General features: G+C 42.0%; 1 protein-coding gene across 2 annotated transcripts in view; it reads left to right on the top strand.

The window, feature by feature from the left end:
- Window positions 1-485: 485 nt before the first annotated feature.
- Window positions 486-21,231, top strand: part of PRKCA (protein kinase C alpha) — a 318,854-nt gene continuing 298,108 nt past the window's right edge. The window contains exons 1-2 of one of the 2 annotated variants that reach the window (XM_083148198.1): window positions 486-759; window positions 14,532-14,563. In XM_083148198.1, the coding sequence (XP_083004324.1) occupies window positions 587-759; window positions 14,532-14,563 (205 nt within the window). In that variant the 5' untranslated portion in view covers window positions 486-586. The remainder of the gene's footprint in view (window positions 760-14,531; window positions 14,564-21,231) is intronic. The other variant, XM_083148199.1, reaches the window with a different exon arrangement.

Genomic DNA, 21,231 nt, shown 5'->3' with positions numbered 1-21,231 from the left:
TTATATAGCGCAGCAGATTCCGTTACAGTGTCTTATATAGTGCAGCAGATTCCGTCATAGTGTCTTATATAGTGCAGCAGATTCCGTCACAGTGTCTTATATAGTGTCTTATTTTTTACTTTTTTCTTTTCAAATGTAACATGCCAACACATGTTAGCCACGCCCTCATACGAAATATGCCCTTGCTCCGGGCACCATGGCACCTAGCTACACCGCTGGGTAGCACATTTGGACGAAAGAGGGCAGCTGCACAGGTGTAAGGTGTAGCAGTACAGGGCTCAGCCCGGCAGGTGGCGCTCTCACTCTCAAACGATGCCTATATTAATATGCATCAATAACGGTCTCTGCCGGCAGAGGGCGTTTTCATTCCCAGTCCTTCAGCCTTTGTGTAGACGTGCGGCAGTTCCAGGTCTGTCCGGCAGAGGTCCCTCCCAGGTAGACGTGTGTGAGGGGGCGGCTCAGGCTGGGTGGGGGATCCCGGTGACGTTTAACAGGGGAGGGGCGGTTCGCTCGGAGCGGAGCTGGTGGAGTCGCCGCTGTCAGTGAGAGCTCTCCGGGCAGCACAGTTCAAGCACACAGCCCGGACATGGCCGACGTCTTCCAGCACAACGACTCCACCTCGTCCCAGGACGTGGCCAACCGCTTCGCCCGGAAAGGCGCCCTGAGACAGAAGAACGTCCATGAGGTGAAGAACCACAAATTCATCGCCCGGTTCTTCAAACAACCTACCTTCTGCTCCCACTGCACCGACTTCATCTGGTATGTGTCACACTACATGCTACTGTATTTGTACCATGCATGCATCTTCTGCTCCCACTTCATCTGTATGTGTCATACTACATGATATATGTACCATGATGCATGCACCTTATGCTCCCACTGCACTGACTTCATCTGGTATGTGTAATACTACATGCTATACTGTATGTACCGTGCATGCACCTTCTGCTCCAACAGCACTGACTTCTGGTTTGTGTCACGATACATGCTTTATATACAATGCATGCATCTCCTTCTCCCACTTTATTTGGTATGTGTCATACTGTACTACATGATCTATGTACCATGCATGCACCTTCTGCTCCCACTGTATCGACTTCATCTGGTATGTGTCACACCATACTATATGTACCATGCATGCACCTTCTGCTCCCACTGTGCCAACTTCATCTGGTATGTGTCATACTACAGTACATGTTATATGTAACATGCAGGCATCTTCTGCTCCCACTGCATAGACTTCTTCTGGCATGTGTTATACTACATGCCACAATATATGTACCATGTATACACCTGCTTCCACTGCCTCAACTTCATCTGGTACTGAGTCATACTACATGCTATATGTACCATGATGCATGCACCTTCTGCTCCCACTGCACCAACTTCATCTGGTATGTGTCCGGTTACATGCTATATGTACCATACATGCACCATCTTCCCCAACTGTGCTAACTTTGTCTGGTATGTGTCATACTACATGCTATATGTACCATGCAAGCACCTTCTGTTACCCCCTTCACTTACTTCATCTGGTATGTGTCAGGTTACATGCTATATGTACCATACATGCACCATCTTCCCCAACTGCAACAACTTCATCTGATACTGTATGCATCATACTATATGTACCATGCATGCACCTTCTGTTCCCACTGTGCTAACTTTGTCTGGTATGTGTCATACTACATGCTATATGTACCATGCATGCACCTTCTGTTACCCCCTTCACTTTCTTCATCTGGTATGAGTCATACCTAATGTTATATAGGTAACATATATGCACCTTCTGTTCCAACTTTCATCCATGTTATCTGGTATGTGTTTTGTTACTGTATTATATCCTGTAACATACACCTATTGTGCGCACTGCAATGATGTAATATTGTGTGTGTCATACTACATGCAACTTGGATGCACTTTTTGCTCCCACTGCATGGACTTCAAATACTTAATCTAACATTCTGTTTCCATTGTACTGACTCATGTAACATACCAGCACTTTGCATTGCCACTGCTGAGATTTCATCTGGAGTGTCATGTAACACACACTTATGTTCTGTTCCCTTTGAACCATCTAAAGCCCCATACACACTGGGCACTTTAATAAGCGACATCACTCATTTTAGTCCTGAGCAATAATGCTCATTCTATTGCCCAGGGTGTATGCCTCCATCGACAGTCGATGTGCTTCCGTGGGTCTTTATAGACTCCCACCATTGTCTTTGCATGTACAGAAGAAGGTTCAGATTGATGTCAACAGCCATGCTCCCTCCCGCCATCACTCAGTGCATACCACCATCAACAAGTGTCTGCACACTTTCCGGTGCCAGCACCCTGCTACTGCCGATATTACATAGTATGTGATATTCAATTGTTATATTGCACCTTATCACCCATCTAAGATCACGGGAGGTCGTAGGGCAATTTTCAATTGATCCATTTTTTGGCGCATATAGCAATCATTATGGTCAGGTTTAGAAATGCATTTGCTAATTTTAGCTCACCACCCCCGGTGTGAAATGCTGGTGAAAAACAATTGAATACCACCCAGTGTGTACGGACCTTTAGTCTGGTCTGGTTTCTGTAATAGAACATGAAACACATTAATTTTGATTCCCACTGAGTTCATCTGGTATATGCTTTACTGCATGCCACATATAACCCACATAGACCTTTTTCTCACACTGCATCTGATATGTGGCATACTACATACGAGGTATTGCTTTATGCATGTTTTCACCATCTATACCAGTGGTCAGGGAACTCTGTCCTCATTACCCCACGCAGTGCATGTTTTGCAGGTCTCCTCACAGAGGGGTGAATTTATGAAGCTTGGAGAAGTGTTATCTATCCCCATAAAGAACGTTATGAGCAAGGTGATAATGGTTCAGCCAATCAGCTACAATATGTAAATTGACAGGCAAGAGCTGATTGGCTGAACCATTATCACCTTGCTCATAACGTTCTTTATGGGGATAGATAACACTTCTCCAAGCTTCATAAATTCACCCCAGAATCACAAGTGAAATAATTTACTCCACCTGCGGACCTTATAAAATATGTCTGAGTAATTAGTACACCTGTGCACCTGCTGGGTTACCAGCAAACACATGCACTGTGTGGGGTAATGAGGACCGAGTTCCCTGACCACTGATCTATCTATCTATCTATCTACTGTTTCCACTTCACCAACAATATGTGTTGTGTAATGCTACATGTACCACACATGTGTCTTTTGTCTCCATTTGTTTTATGTCCTAGAGCAGTCCTTCCCAAACTTTCTTGATGACGAGTGCGCCCTAGAATATCAGCATTTGTTCCAGACACCCCTAGTCAAAAAGTTTCTTGTGGATAAATAAAAAGATAAAGTAAATTGTGCTTAACTGTCACCCCCCAGGTTCAATTATGTGGTGGGGAACTTACAGTAGCTGTGGTTCTAATTGCCCATACCTTTTATGCTATGCAGCCACCAGCTCTGGTTTTGCCTATCACTTTGAGCATAATAATTTGTTTTGGTCATAGACCCAACCTGAGGCACCCCTGCAAGCATCCCGAGGCACACAGTTTGGGAACCACTGTCCTAGAGTATACTACTGTACATGTAACAAACCTGCAGATCTGCCTGTCATGTCACCATTTTAACCTTGTATATTTCACATGCTACATGTACTGTACCAAATACATCATCTTTTCTCAGTATATCTACTTCCTATGTAGTCAGGCAGCAATGTAAATGGTTGTTGTTCCCACAGTAACAAGTTGGTTTTAAATGTAGCATGTCCTAATATATACTACATATACTCATTTTGACCACACTAAAGGTGCCCATACACGGTCCGTTTAACGGATCCGTTCGGGACTTAATTAGTACACATCGTATCGGATCGCATGCCTTGTGCATGCATTGTGCATGCACTGCGATCCGATACTTTTTGTACTAGCTACACATCGTATGTGCAGCACATACTTTTTGTACCGTACTATGTGATGCGCAGGAGCACGCATCACATAGTATAGAACGGAGCCTGACACAACGGAGCGTGTATGGGCTCCTTAACACATCCAGCATGTATAATACAATTTATGCAACATGTTGTTCCATTCCACAAATTCATCGGGCATCTTCATGTTACATGTCATATGTGACATACATATATACTATACTGACAGTAAAGCTGGGTACCCACCAGATGATATCATTCTAATAGTCTATCCTGTACGCACTATTGAGGTCTTCTGTGGGTTGCTAATACCATCGTTAGATTGGCTTTAGATGTCGCTCAATCTGACAACATAGTCAGCATATTAATGAAAGTACAAATGACAGTCACCATTCACTAAATTGTCTAATTTGTACACACTACCATATGATGTCTGGGGCAAAAGTGAATCAGTTGTAGCACCGCTCACCCAGTGCCGGGGCACGCCAGACCACCCCCACTGGCGAGCGGCACTACATCTGACTGGGACGCATGAGCGTTCCACACGCACCCGTGTCCCAGTTTCCCGTCGGGGGGACCGGAACCCTGCCCGTTTCAGTGAGATGGGCAGGGTTAGGGGGGGAGCAGGGAGGTGGGGGAAAGCGGCGACGACTTGCGGTGAGGTGGAGGGGACCCAGGGGGTGCCCCACGTCTCATGCATGCGCGTCCCCTTCCGGCGGCTGGTATGTGTCCGGTTACATGCTATATGTACCATACATGCACCATCTTCCCCAACTGTGCTAACTTTGTCTGGTATGTGTCATACTACATGCTATATGTACCATGCAAGCACCTTCTGTTACCCCCTTCACTTACTTCATCTGGTATGTGTCAGGTTACATGCTATATGTACCATACATGCACCATCTTCCCCAACTGCAACAACTTCATCTGATACTGTATGCATCATACTATATGTACCATGCATGCACCTTCTGTTCCCACTGTGCTAACTTTGTCTGGTATGTGTCATACTACATGCTATATGTACCATGCATGCACCTTCTGTTACCCCCTTCACTTTCTTCATCTGGTATGAGTCATACCTAATGTTATATAGGTAACATATATGCACCTTCTGTTCCAACTTTCATCCATGTTATCTGGTATGTGTTTTGTTACTGTATTATATCCTGTAACATACACCTATTGTGCGCACTGCAATGATGTAATATTGTGTGTGTCATACTACATGCAACTTGGATGCACTTTTTGCTCCCACTGCATGGACTTCAAATACTTAATCTAACATTCTGTTTCCATTGTACTGACTCATGTAACATACCAGCACTTTGCATTGCCACTGCTGAGATTTCATCTGGAGTGTCATGTAACACACACTTATGTTCTGTTCCCTTTGAACCATCTAAAGCCCCATACACACTGGGCACTTTAATAAGCGACATCACTCATTTTAGTCCTGAGCAATAATGCTCATTCTATTGCCCAGGGTGTATGCCTCCATCGACAGTCGATGTGCTTCCGTGGGTCTTTATAGACTCCCACCATTGTCTTTGCATGTACAGAAGAAGGTTCAGATTGATGTCAACAGCCATGCTCCCTCCCGCCATCACTCAGTGCATACCACCATCAACAAGTGTCTGCACACTTTCCGGTGCCAGCACCCTGCTACTGCCGATATTACATAGTATGTGATATTCAATTGTTATATTGCACCTTATCACCCATCTAAGATCACGGGAGGTCGTAGGGCAATTTTCAATTGATCCATTTTTTGGCGCATATAGCAATCATTATGGTCAGGTTTAGAAATGCATTTGCTAATTTTAGCTCACCACCCCCGGTGTGAAATGCTGGTGAAAAACAATTGAATACCACCCAGTGTGTACGGACCTTTAGTCTGGTCTGGTTTCTGTAATAGAACATGAAACACATTAATTTTGATTCCCACTGAGTTCATCTGGTATATGCTTTACTGCATGCCACATATAACCCACATAGACCTTTTTCTCACACTGCATCTGATATGTGGCATACTACATACGAGGTATTGCTTTATGCATGTTTTCACCATCTATACCAGTGGTCAGGGAACTCTGTCCTCATTACCCCACGCAGTGCATGTTTTGCAGGTCTCCTCACAGAGGGGTGAATTTATGAAGCTTGGAGAAGTGTTATCTATCCCCATAAAGAACGTTATGAGCAAGGTGATAATGGTTCAGCCAATCAGCTACAATATGTAAATTGACAGGCAAGAGCTGATTGGCTGAACCATTATCACCTTGCTCATAACGTTCTTTATGGGGATAGATAACACTTCTCCAAGCTTCATAAATTCACCCCAGAATCACAAGTGAAATAATTTACTCCACCTGCGGACCTTATAAAATATGTCTGAGTAATTAGTACACCTGTGCACCTGCTGGGTTACCAGCAAACACATGCACTGTGTGGGGTAATGAGGACCGAGTTCCCTGACCACTGATCTATCTATCTATCTATCTATCTACTGTTTCCACTTCACCAACAATATGTGTTGTGTAATGCTACATGTACCACACATGTGTCTTTTGTCTCCATTTGTTTTATGTCCTAGAGCAGTCCTTCCCAAACTTTCTTGATGACGAGTGCCTTGTGCATGCATTGTGCATGCACTGCGATCCGATACTTTTTGTACTAGCTACACATCGTATGTGCAGCACATACTTTTTGTACCGTACTATGTGATGCGCAGGAGCACGCATCACATAGTATAGAACGGAGCCTGACACAACGGAGCGTGTATGGGCTCCTTAACACATCCAGCATGTATAATACAATTTATGCAACATGTTGTTCCATTCCACAAATTCATCGGGCATCTTCATGTTACATGTCATATGTGACATACATATATACTATACTGACAGTAAAGCTGGGTACCCACCAGATGATATCATTCTAATAGTCTATCCTGTACGCACTATTGAGGTCTTCTGTGGGTTGCTAATACCATCGTTAGATTGGCTTTAGATGTCGCTCAATCTGACAACATAGTCAGCATATTAATGAAAGTACAAATGACAGTCACCATTCACTAAATTGTCTAATTTGTACACACTACCATATGATGTCTGGGGCAAAAGTGAATCAGTTGTAGCACCGCTCACCCAGTGCCGGGGCACGCCAGACCACCCCCACTGGCGAGCGGCACTACATCTGACTGGGACGCATGAGCGTTCCACACGCACCCGTGTCCCAGTTTCCCGTCGGGGGGACCGGAACCCTGCCCGTTTCAGTGAGATGGGCAGGGTTAGGGGGGGAGCAGGGAGGTGGGGGAAAGCGGCGACGACTTGCGGTGAGGTGGAGGGGACCCAGGGGGTGCCCCACGTCTCATGCATGCGCGTCCCCTTCCGGCGGCTGGCGCGTGGCGAATCCACCGCCAGCCCCTGCAATGTTGAGCAGCGCTACAACTGTATGCTGGCCACACATCAGACCAACTTTCCTCCAACCATCCAACTAGTTGCTTGGATGGAATAAAAATATGGTACTGGATGGGAGCAAATGTAATATTTACTTCAACAATTTGGAAAAGGACCAAAACTGCCGCTCAGACACGGTCCTGTAGTTGAACCTGTTTGATTTAAACCATTTTACTGAATGTTTTTGTCTGTTTTCCTGGGTTTGTGAGCACATTTCTGATTGTCCTTTGCTTCCATCCAGTACCATATTTTTATTCCATCCAAGCAACTAGTTGGATATTTTGAGGAAAGTTGGTCTGTGTGGCCAGCATAATATGTACCCAGCTTAAGGTATGTTCAGTTGTAGATACTTGTTTTATTATCTACTGTACTAGTTACTGGCTGGTCAAAATGACAGAACAGTAATCTCAGCACTAGCGGCTGTGTGCGTCTGTACGGAGAAGCACTTGGTGTTCTCTATTGGCTGCCGGCGCACAACACAATTGAATCCCCCCCCATAGAGTCGAGGAGCAGTGTAGGCCAGGAAGCCTGTATAGGATTCCAAGATACATGTAAATGAATGTGTTGGGGACCATAACATTAATGTAACCTTTTCTGCAACTTGTCTTCGAAAAGCATGCAATGTCCTGTCAGCAGGAGTCTGACTACTGAGCAACATGTGTATACAGTATAACGCATGCAGGTCTAAGGTGCCCCATACACGTACCAATTATCCGGTACTTTTTGTGCTAACATAGCATCAAATCGCATGCACAACACATGCAAAACGATGCTATTTTAGCACAAAAAGTACCAGGTAATTGGTACGTATATGGGCACCCTAACTCACAGCTTCTACAACGTTTGTGTGTGGTCTTCCTCTGCTTTGGAAAGTTCATGTATATTATATAGTTTTCTCCTGTTTCACTTTGATTCTGTGTATGAAATTACCTGGCATGTATAACTCCTCATGGTGTCAGTGATTAATGACTTGTACTTGGGAAGTGTTTCCCCAGCCCTTATATACACATGGTCTTGTTGCTCAATGAGTGTTGTTTTTGTTAGTCATCTGTGTGTATGTTTAAAAGGGGATTTCTCTGTGGATTACATAAGGTCCATTCTTTCCTACATGTCTGTAGCGTAAGTAACCATAACATTGCTATATTTTTACTCTGCATTTTTCAGTGACTTTATAATAGCATGTGTTCATCTTGTGTTGTATGTGTTTGTTTTGTGTTAGCCCACATAGCAAGTGTATTGATTACAAGATTAACAGGTTGGACATTTTTTATATCTGTGACTCATTTACTTGTTTGCTCTGTGCTACTAACAATTAATGTGATAAGGTCACAGAACCACTGGTGTGGTGTAACTATGTTTTACATGCATATTTTAATGTTTGTAACACATGTACATGATCGTACATTAGAAATGCTATGATCATGTAACAACTATTGATGTATGAATTATGCTGCGGTTGTCTTGTTCAGAATACAGCTTGTTCCAGTTATATACTGTAGGTTCTCTTTCTTAGTAAAACCTCAAAGCCAATGGGAATGTAGGCTTGTAATATTACTAACATTGAAGAATGCAGGTAAAATGCCAATGACTATGGGGGTATTCCGTTAGTGACGGTTTCTCGCCTAGGTGAAATGTCGGTTTGACTGATTCTATTTGACGGATAATTTTTGCTTAGGCGCAAAATTCTTTAGTGTCAAAAAACACCAAAGTTGCAGAACCAAGTGTTTTTTGGCGAAATTGCGGCTGTATTCAATGATTTTTGATGCATTTTTCTATAATGCCTCTCTGAATTAAAAAATAAAAAAGTGAAAATGACAATCATTCCCAAACACTGGAAAATAGGCGTGTATGCAGCTTAAAGGTGGGTACATGCTATCCGATTTTCAATAACTATATGCATGGTAATGTTAATGATATAATCATGCAAATTATACAGTGTGAGCCCACTATATAGTAAACGATATGCACTCCCGTGGATTGTTAACGATAATCCCTACTGCCTTAATATGCAGTGAAATCTGGCTCTTCATGTACGGCAGGAGTCCCGGTGACGTCAACTGAATATCGTTCAGTGTTTACCAGGCGGGTTATTCATTTCACGGCACCGCCGATATAGCTAGCAATATTAATGTATGGTGTGTTCCGGCCACAACTTTCCCTCCCTCCAACATGACTAAAATATAGGTAGCACAATTATTTGTTTTACTTATGCACCCTAAATAGCTGGTTCATATGTTTGTGACTAGGAAAGGATGTGACACTTCTCCGCATATCACACCTGCGTACCTCCCAGCATACTGATCGCTAGCAGCATCTTCCGATCACGTGTGCAGTACATAAGATCATAAGATTCACCTCACGACCCGCGGGCCCACACAACGGATCGCAGACTTACCAATACACCTCCCAATGTGCACAAAAACACACGCAATGCACCGTGCAAACCGACAAAATCGTGCATTCAGGCCTGAAATCATTCTGATGTATGGCCAGCTTAAGTATATTTGGCCTGCCATGTACCTGGCCAGTAGGGGGAGTTTTTAGAACTGTGGACTTTCCTCAACAGGAAGAAAACCGCAAAGCTGTCATTGACAGTATTTTGGGGTTTACCTATGATTTCTCATCCCCCTCCCTTCTGTCCAGCAGGCAGCATTGTAAGCACAGTGTAATCTCCATTAATACCAGGTTTATATCATTTCTTCTTGGGAACTGTTTATTTTTCTTCTCCTTCTTGTTAAACAGTTTGCGGTTTCCCTGCCGAGTAGTAAGGGATGTTGGTAAAAGACGGGGTTAATAAGGAAAGTTTCTACTTAATCCAGATGGGTCAGACTTGTGAGTAGACGCTACCTCCTGTGTACTGTTATACATGTTCCTGTGTAAAGAGCTCTGCTCAGCAATAGGCGCTTTGTTTTGAAGTAGAACAGAAGCATGCTGCTTGCGGTGGGTGCTCGGTGAAAGCGTGCGTTCTAGTGAGCAGCGGGTGTGTTTTACATTTCCTACTTTATTGCTGCTTGATTAGTTCCTGTAGGAAGTTGGCAGTTGTTTGTTTCTTTAACCATGCAAGTGCCAGCAGGCATTCTGAGAACTCTGCCACTGAGATATTCTTTGCACAGTGCTATTTTTTATTTAGGGAGGAAGGTATTTTGGAGAGTATCTGAAATGCTTGTTACATAAACTTGTATATAAACGGTTTTGTGTAGAGGAAGTCTGACTGACAGCTTTGTTGCCATTACAGTGTAGCTTTCCTTACAACATTCTTAAAGCAAACACTTGGAACACCCTTATTTAGGAGAGTTCTTATTCCTCTCACACATGCAGCTGTACCCCTAGTTTTTGCACGTTGATGCGCATTAACACGGGTTTTCTGCATGCTTGAAAGGAAATCATGGAGCCATGACCCAGGAAATTGCTAGTTTGCGAGACTCAGCAAATTCCCGTGTCACATGTCCGAAAATTACATTAAACATAGTGTTGAATTTTGTACACTGTCATGTGTACAATTACTTAATATTTTATATTGGATATAAACTCCGGTAATATTAAGGCCTAATGTTGTTTTTTCTTAAAGGTTAGTTCTTTTGTAACTTTTGATTTTGTCCCACATCATATGTTGCTTGTTTAACAATGTTATGTTGTGTGTGATTTGGGGCCTAATTCAGCATAGATCGCTAATCAGATAATTTGCAGTGGACTGCGAGCAAAAAGCCGCAGCCCAGGTATAGAGAAAACATTCCCCTTGCAAACTGACAACTGAATTGCTGACCACTATCCATATGCAATTCTCAAAACATTGAAGAGAATGTTTGTGCAAACATGAGGGCTTCCAGTAATCTGTGACTGAGACCGGCTGGAAGTGGTCAGTGCTGGCTCCAGAGAGACACTCTTCAAAAATTCCAGGGCATGCCTGCATTTTTTCAAACACACCCAGAAAACAGTACGCACACATAGTCCATGTTGACAACACTCAGATATTTCACTCTTCGGGCACGTAAAAACAATTGAATTGCTCCCTGTCTCCCATCTATAGTAAAGTTCTGGTTAGAGACTTTTCAGACATTTCTTCTCCCCTCCCCTTTACTTTTAGCTCTGGGAAACAACTATTGAATCCGTCCCTTTAGGTTGTTTGACTGGCTTTCCTGGCTGGCGACTTCAACTTCTTGCTGATAGTCCAAGAACTCACCACTGATCTTGAATCTCAATATTTTTATGCAGATGTTTCTTAAAGGGAGACAATTACATTTGCTTGCATCTGTATGAATTGCTGAGGCATACTTAAACTAAATTATTATGCTGTTTTAAATACCTTAAATATTTGTCTGGGAGACCTGTCATACATATACATCTGTAATCACCATATGTCACTATTTTGCCACCAATGTCCACTGGCAGGAGCAATCTGTCATTACTGTACTGGAATGTAGCTTAAGGCTACACTCCTCTCTCTCATTTGCATACAGTTCAACTTTTTAAACATTTTTTATTCCACTACTGTAAAGACTGGTTATTCTGCATTTATGGTGGGACTGGTGCAGCATTGGTCGCACTTGGGCGTAATAACTGTTCATTAGTAACTATATAAGCATGTATACAGCTATTGCAAGACGTGTACCGATCGGTTTCAGGTGCAAACCTCTGGTTTGCATGTGGCGCATGTCATGTATACCAAATGTATGTGTATGGCCAGCTTTACTATTACACCCATGTTTACGGCCATTTGTTTTGTCTACAAAATAAAACTTTTTAAATACTTTAAGTACCTTTTTATACATTAAAGTTCCCTGTTTCATGTCCAAGAAAAAATTAAATAAAAACAAATCAAACATTTGCTACAATACACACAGTCAAGTATAATATTGTATGTTCCCAAGCAATAGAAAATAAAGTAGCAGTTTTGCATTCCCGAACAGCCAATCACAGGCCATTGTCAAGAGCTGGTCACAATCATTGTGACCAAATATGGCCCCTTCCAATCCGATGAGTTAGGCCCAAAGTACAGTACCAGCCAATTGGCTTCAAACTGCCATGTCATAGGTTGCGTTTGAAATATGACAGGAGCTTATTATTTGCTACTTGATCTGCACTTTATTACTCTCCAAGGCTTAGTACATCTGCCCCTCTGTGTCTGATCCAATGCCCCCTGCAGGCAAAGATAAGTTTTACAGGCATTTAAAGTGGTACAAGGCTAATAAACCACCAATGTAACTCATAGCTAGCAACAAAACATAAGTTGTTTGTAGCATGAACAATCTACAGTATATTACCCAGCTTGTTAATCAGTGGAGCCACATGCCCTGAGCCAGCTGATTACTCTGTCTGTGCTAATGCCTCTCCGTATCCAGCTGCTTTCTGAATGTTTTCTGTGAATCTGGGACATAAAAATCTACCAGATGTTTAAGATGCTATTGCGTGGGAAACATTTGCAGCCCTGACAGTAAGCAGTAAATAATAGTATTGCTGTCATTTTACAAAAATCATCATTTTTCATCTGACGTTAGATACTTGCGGCTGCTAACTTGATACCAACTTATTATGATAGTCGACAGTGTCTGTGTTGACATGAACATAGTCTATGTAGACAAAATGTTGACACCTGCAAAAGGTCGACATGACAATGCTAAACAAATGTAAAAAGTTGACGTGACTTTTTTGGGGGGAACAGTAGAGCACAGTAGTAGCGGAGCAAGGCATCTTGCCCAAAGCATAGCGAGTGAAGCGGTACACTAACTTGAATTCCATTTGATAAAATCTACAAATCGTTGCCACGGCACTGTCCACCCTTTATACCATTACACCTAGTATACAATGGAGTTCACCTAAAAAATTCACAAATATGGGGAGAATATACTGTACCTACCCTACCCCTACCACTTTAAAAGTACTTTTTGTATTCAATATTTTTGTTTTTGTTGTAGCATATTGCTTAGTTTATTTATAGTTTAACTTGAGTAAGTGCAGGGATGTCTTTGTGTAGAAGGGCTGCACTTTTATGTATTACATTACAAAGGTTACTCATTTGCTGCGAACACACTATGCAGATCTGCAGACCTATCTGAAGTTCAGTAAGTTCATACACACTTAAGCTGACCATACTTTAGAACTGGGGTAGCCAACCCTAGTCCTCGAGAGCTACCAACAGTGCATGTTTTGCAGGTCTCCTCACAGAATCACAAGTGAGCTAATTAACTCCACCTGTGGATCTTTTAAAATGTGTCAGTGATTAATGAGTGCAGCTGTGCAGCAGCTAGGTTGTCTGGAAAATGTGAACTGTTGGTAGCTCTCGAGGGCTAGGGTTGGCTACCACTGCTTTAGAACAACCTGCATATGATATAGGTCGTATAATCGATCGAACAAGCGATGATCTGCTAACGTCTGCAAGCCATTCCGACTGATCATACGATGATCAGGTGAGCAACCTCTTGACCCATGGGGCCGGGCATTCCACCGATATACCTCACGATGTGCACACAGTCGACCACACAACCCATTGAAACTGCGTTCGGTTCTGATATCTTTGTAATGTATGGCCAGCTTTACTGATTGTCCCTTCATGATGTCACAAGTGGGTGGGCATTTACATGTGATCGCCCAGTTGTGCAGGGGAGTCACCGGAGGTCACTGTAGCAAGAATACAGGTGGGAGACCACCTGCAAGCAAAGCATGCTGTGCCAATCTATCTACAAGGCTGTAAGTCGATGCAATTGATTTGCTCATTTGAACAGTGGTCAGTGTGTACCCTGCTTTAGAATTGCACTTTTTTGCCAATTGCTCATTTAAAGTATAGGATGATTAAAATATAATCCTTTTGCAAAGTTGAAATAGTGTTGTGCCTTTCAACACAGTCAGCAACACTTCTAAATATGCACACTTTCTACCCATCTATATAATTTTGCTGATCTTTCTCCATAAATGTATGTAATGTTTTTAGACCCATTTGTAAGTTTTCCTGGCAATATCCTAACTCACTCTGAATCCTCACCTAAGGAAACGTCTGCTTCCCGAGAAACGGTGAGCTCTGGTGAAGATTAAGGTGAATGGCCAAAATTGGTTTCCACTGTGTAATGGTTGTGTGATGATTTGTGAATCAAATATTTGTCATCAAACTAACAGTATCTCATTTTCTTTGCAGGGGTTTTGGCAAACAAGGCTTTCAGTGTCAAGGTAAGATCATTTAAAAACATCTGTTCATTTAATTTTATTTATTTTAACCCACTTGCGTGAGAAATTTGTCTGGCATTCATGTAAAGGCTGTTGTCTAACATGACCCAGTAATAGGGTTACCACCTAGTCCCTTTAATTCCGGACACATGTTAATTATACAGGTTTTGTGGCAGTTTAAAATCAGGTGAAATGGAGTCTTGAAGTCAGCCAGCCACAGAACCTGTGTAATTAATATGTGTCCGGAATTAAAGGAGCTAGGTGGTAACCCTACCCAGTAAGGGTAAATCTGTATTGATTTATTGTGTAATGTTCTACTGTACTCTTTACTGACTTCTGCTGACTGTAAGTGGGCAGAGAGAGAATGACTGTAAATTATTCTATTTTTATAAGGACTTTGCTTTGCGGTCGCTTTGTGTTCCCCCTGAGTTCATAATTTATCCATATGTTGGGTTGAGGCTGCTGTTTGTATCCAGCTATGACCCAAGTTCCATTCTGGTGATTTAAAGTATTTTTAATCACTTTTTGTTCTTTAGAAATAAAATAAGCCTGATTTTGAGGTGGGAGTAAAACAAACGAGAAAGTAACTGCACTTAGGCAAAACCAAGCGTGTTTATGAACAAATTTTAAAAGTGCAATGCTTTTATTAGCAACATGCAACTAGTAAAAACATTGCCCTTTTAAAATTCCATCATAAACATGCTCACAAGTGTCGGGTTTAACTAAATGAATCTTTGTAAATTAACCCCTTCAATGTGGAAGGGACGTGTCCAAACTCCAATGTAAATTGCTGTGTTAAGTTGCGCTTTCCAGCATTTGTTGCATACATGCCTACTTATGGAAAAAAACATTTTGGTCAAATTGTGAAAGCACCTGAGTGCAGTTTTAAAGTAGATGTGTACTGCTCTGTCTGAGAGATGTGTCCGAAAATTGACTTGTATAGAAATGTAAACAAGCTCTGCAGCAGTTACAGAATTTGGCACATATATTGGACATGAGGAACCTTATTTGAAAATGCATGCAGCCATAAGGAGGAATTCAATTAGCCAAGTGCAATAAAACAAATGGGTCCACAAACTTATCCTGGATTCTGTGTGCAAATGTCAGAAAATAAATTAGTTTAAAGGGGTCTGTAATTGAATAGCCCTGAAAATTAAAGCTCAAGGCTATCTCCCTTTTCACCTGTTCAATATTTGTAGCTAATTGAATTCTCATTTTACGGATCATTGTACCTTCTAATCAAAGCAAACAAGATGACATTGAATAAATATCTATCTATCTCTTTCGGTTTTAGTACGAAACTGCTAAATAATAGAAACCGGGTACTATCAGGTAGATTGCTAGAACCTTGAGGGAGTGAGAATGCTAGTGATTTGTGGCTACAGGCAAAAGCAGACAGTATTTACCCTGTGTACAAAAAAATCTGCTCCGCATGCAGTGTAACATGGCTTGTCCTGTCAAACAGCTTCACTACCAAATCTGCTGTTCTGACAGATATGATACATTTATGAATTCAAATATTTCTGTAATGCACAAATCTATTTAGGTGTTTTTTTTTCTGGAAAATGGGAAACTTCCAGTGTAGCTTGATGTGAGTGACTGCCCTGAGGAGTATACATTTCCTGTCACTCCAACAACCTGTTTAGAGAGTGCACATACGACACTATAATTTTAAACAGCATTTCCACACATTTTTCCGTGCAGGTCTGACCTCCCGATTCCATTTGATGCGCATGGGATCGGAGCAGATGTCAAACACATCTGATTTGGAGCAATTTCTCATCAGATTGGGCCAAATCTTCACATATTTGACTGGTGTATGGGGGCCTTTAGCTAGGGAATGACATCTCATATGCAGAGTATCCAGAAGATCCATGTAGTAACTCACCAGAAAGTGGATTGGAGTATGTTCTGTGGGGCAGATTTATTAAGCTCGTGAAGTGATAAAGTGTCTGTTTTTTTTTTTTTTTTTTATCACCGGCCAATCAGCTCCTACCTGTCATTTTTCAAACCAAGCCTGTAACTTCACAGGTAGGAGCTGATTGGTCGGTGATAAAAAAAACAGACATTATTATTGAAGTGTTATATCACTTTACCAAGCTTAATAAATCTGCCCCTGAGTTGTGCACATGGAGAACTGTAGACTTTGAATAGTGTTTCCCTTCCCGGACATGTGACATAATTCTGGGTTGCAGCAGTTGAGCTACCTGTGAAGCCCACTCCCTGTAACCAGTTTCTATTTCATGCATGGCGCTTTGTGTGCAGTACGATCCTTAAAACTGAGTAGATTAGCCTAATTGTTCAGGCAGTTTAGATTTTGCAAAGAATGAAATATATTCCACCCACACACTTCCCCTAATTTTAAGCATCTCATTGGTATATATAATGATGATGATGCATTCATTCTAATTAGTGCATTTAACAGAAAAAAAGAATTTGACTCATGGGCAAAAAATGTCTAATAATGCCCTCAAAAAAATAAAGCACAGGCCAGAGGTTTATATTCCAGTGCACACTATATTTGCCTGCACACTTTTTTAATATAGTGTTGCAGTCATTTCAGACAGTGAATGGGTTACTCTGCTTCCTGTGTCCAAGCTGTATATTGATTAAAATGTATATTCATTTGATCTGGGCTTTCCCAAATGTATATCAATGTGTACATAAATATGAATGCTTACCATATCAAACAGCGAATCGTGCCAGAGCTGGCTGCCTTCCCAAACATTATTAGTAGATGTGAGGCTTTCATTTTGGGCCAGGCTTTCCATTTCTATAAATGTATGAACCAATGGCCCTTATACTGTGCACTCTACAAATGTTTTAAAATAGATAATACTGTTAGGGTGTTCTCTAGCTCCTTAATTTGAGTATCATTCTTTCAAAACTTACCTGAAACCTTCATTTGGAGTTTCAGTTAGACAGAGTAGTGTTGGGGCCTGTCCCTGCATTTCCTCCTTAATCACATGTTACAAGAATCTGTAGGTGTCCTCACTTCTGTCTGATAGAGACTCAGACGAGGATCTAGAAGTGTGGTGTAAGTTCTAATGTGTGTGTGTGTGTGTGTGTGTGTGTGTGTGTGTGTGTGTGTGACAGATGGTAAAAGTGGCATCAAAAGGCTTTTTAACATGGTTACATAGTAGTTCTTACCTCCCAACATTAAACGGGAGTGAAGAGGGACACTTTGCGCGCTGGATACATTTTGGGGGTTTGGCCTCGCAGCAAGGCGCTTTTCGCCACTGTATCTAAATAAAAATATTTTATTTCTTATATGTTGTAATAAGTGGAGCCTTAATTATCGAAGGGTTTATGTGAGGAAAGTTACTGGAAGTGCAATGTAATGTTTCCCTGTGGAAACATTTATGACACCTATTAAACTTACAAATTTATATTATGCAAAACTAAGGTTTAATTAACCACTTAAGTAACTTTACGGACAGAGCTAATAAAAGCTCTGTTAGTAAAGTTTCTTAAGTGGTTAATTAAATCTAATTTTAGAAGTAGTAAGCCCGCTCAAAGCTAATGATTCAAAAGCTAGTAGATGTAGTTTCACTTGCTGCCAACAGATAGCAGTGTTTCGGAGTCACACGGACACCAGACATAGATAGATGATAAACTATACCTGACCTTTAACGGACCATCAAGGGCCACATTTTGGACTCCAAAAATAGTAAGCACATGGTTTCACAGATTAGCATTTTGCTTTTCATGCAATACATAGCAACATACAGTATTTGGGCTTGTGACTACTATGCAGCCTTCCATAGGATACAGCATGGTACTAGATATAAGCTGCAGCATTGTACCCTGTTATGCTGGATTAGTATTGTGGTGTCACTGTATCATCATAACACTTGATAACAGAAGGTCCATGATGGAACCCTTTCTCTGCTCCCACACATTATGGAAAACATTTAGATACTCATGACTGCAGAATAAGATTGTTCCTTCATCCCATCCGCTATGTGCTGCTATAATCATTTCCCATTTTTCAGAAGAGCTGTGGGAACCAGACCAGCCTGGATTTCACTACTGGAGGACAGTTCTAAACAAAAGAAGTACCACTATTTGCACAGCGCTATCTGGTTTCCCTTATGTATGAAAACACTCTGACAGAACTGACTGAATAAATGATATCCTTAAAACTAATTTGATCAAAACCATGACTGAAATGGCTATCTCAGAACTTCTTAAACATTAATTAAAGCATTTAATTGACATATTCAAGACACCTTTCCATTAGAATATTCATGATAGAGCAATGGAGAAGTGCTGTATTCAGTAACGTGTCGTACATTTTAGCTTGTTCACTCAAATCTAGAGTTCAAGTGCACAGATCCCTTTTGAAGTCCTGACTGGAGCTTCTAAAGGACTTCAACAGGTATAAGGGGATGAAATGGTTGTTCCTCTAAACGTCAAAGGAGCTGTGTTACCCTCAATCTCTGCAAATAAATGTACTGAATTAAGCCCCAATACACTAGAGGATATAGTAAAAGATATCACTCAGGAAGAGCTTTCTATCTTGTACAATATTTTCTAGTGTGTACACATGTTATTAACATTCTGCGCTCCCACGCATTGTTAACGACCCCTGCTGTCTTCTGAACCTGCAGGTGATTTTGGCTATATAGCCAAAGATCTGCCTGTTCAACAGGTCCTGGTGATGTCACTGAACGAAGTAGTTTACCAATATCGTTCAGTGTGGCACACGTGACTGATATTGTTAACTATATCACCTGTGGCCAACAATGTGTAGTGTGTATATGGCATAAGTCTTTTTATCCTATGTGCATGTGTATATGCAGGGTGCGAGTGGACGCGGTGAACTTCATGTTCGGCGTCCCTCTCGCAACTAGCAGTGTGGGCAGGGGGGCGTGGGTTGACGGGGGGGAGAACAGCCCATAGGAACGCCAAGCGATGGGCATTCCCATGCAATTCACCCGGTTGTGCGGGTAGCTGATGTCAGCTGTCACCATAGAGATGTCTCTGATCTGCAAGTGCTGGAGAGATCATTTCGATGGTCGCCGACCGTCAAATGATTTCTCCCCCACACCCAAGCTTCTAATGGATGATTATGCATACCAAAATAAGGTCCTGTATCCCTGAGTCTGGGGTAGGTACAAAATACTTGCAGGTGTAATTCCTGTAATATTACTGATTGCAGAATCCCGACACATTCAATTAAGCATTTTTACCCAACTCCTACCCATCATCCTAACCGCCCTCTCCCTTCCCACAGCCGGACCCTAATGTTTGGACTTACAGTACCTCCGAAATGTGTCAGGATTCCGGCCATCCTGCTGTTGGATTTCTGACTCTCAGGCAGGTATTCAATGCTGTTTGCGAGTGGTGACAGCGAGCAGAGCTTCCTGCTCGCTGTCACCACTCACCCTGACAGTATTCAACACACCCTCGCTCCGTTTTTTGAGCGAGGGGTAATTGGCGGATGCGGCTCCAGAAGCAGCGAAAACCGGGGCTAAAAACTGCGAGTTTTCTGCAGCAGCCGCGGGTATCACTGTTTTGGAGAATTCTTGCGGTCCTGTGACGGCGAGGATTTCCCCAGAACGTTGAATAGAGCGAGCGGCCAGCGCGGGGGTTAAACAGCGAGGATCGCTGGTTTTCATCAATCCTCGCTGTTTAACCCCCTCGCCGGCCGCTCGCTGCGGCATTAAATATCCCCCTCAGTATTTGTCTGCATCCCCTCAGTCCTTGATAGCTTTTTATGATCTATGTGGCAGCCACAAGATGGATCTCACTATGATTTTGCTGGTGTGGTTTTTTGTTTTTACACTTGGATGCTACACCCCAAGTACTCACATGCAAACACTTGTTAGCCAAGTATAGAAACTCTGCGACCTATATAATGCCTTATAAATAATTGCCGCTGTGGGTGTTGTCATATAGCCAGTGATCTCTCAGGCCTAAAGAGATATGTATATGTAGAAGTGTTACTTTTATTAACATTTACTTGTATAGCACCAGTAAGTTACAGAATATTGCACTTTACAATTGGATTATTTTAATGATAGTCCTTTACTTAGGGTAAAAGACATTGTGGGACTCACTACTTGGTAATTCTTAAGAAGCTCTGTGTCTGAGTCACTAAAGAATTTAAAGAGATCTGTTCACATGAGCTGTGTATGAGTGGCTAAGCTGGATTTTATGGCAAGTACTGAATACTCCTCCAGGAATGTATGATTGAAAGTGGGTCTTCATCATAGAATTTTAATGAGTGTTTAGAAATGTTTGATACTTCTGGAACAGTCACTGTTTAAAGAAAATTAGTTTTAATCGTATCATTAATTAATTGTACCATAGAGTGTCTTTATGAGATAAATCATATAAAGCTGTTCATTTGCTCAGTGCAGTGGCTGCAAATTGTTCTTAAAAATATATTTTACCATCGAACAAACCCGCTCTCCCCACATCCCATTTTCGGACCTCCTCAAGATCCCGAAACAGGTTAGGCCCACCCTCCCAAATCTACTCCCATCCACTAAAGCATCTCTCCACATATGGGACCAACTTACTACTATGCTCCCTCCTCCGAACTCCCTCATTACCACCCTGCCTATCACCACAGTGGTGAACTTAATACCCAACCTCCGACTGACGACGTGGAGAGCCTGCGGGATTATCTCCCTAGGCGACGTTCTGGACGCCCACTCCAT

This window comes from Crinia signifera, chromosome 6 (assembly GCF_055691185.1).
Source record: "Crinia signifera chromosome 6, ASM5569118v1, whole genome shotgun sequence".
Classification (NCBI taxonomy): domain Eukaryota; kingdom Metazoa; phylum Chordata; class Amphibia; order Anura; family Myobatrachidae; genus Crinia; species Crinia signifera.
The sequence above is the reverse complement of the archived record's forward strand: the minus strand, read 5'-3'. Positions and strand labels throughout refer to the sequence as shown.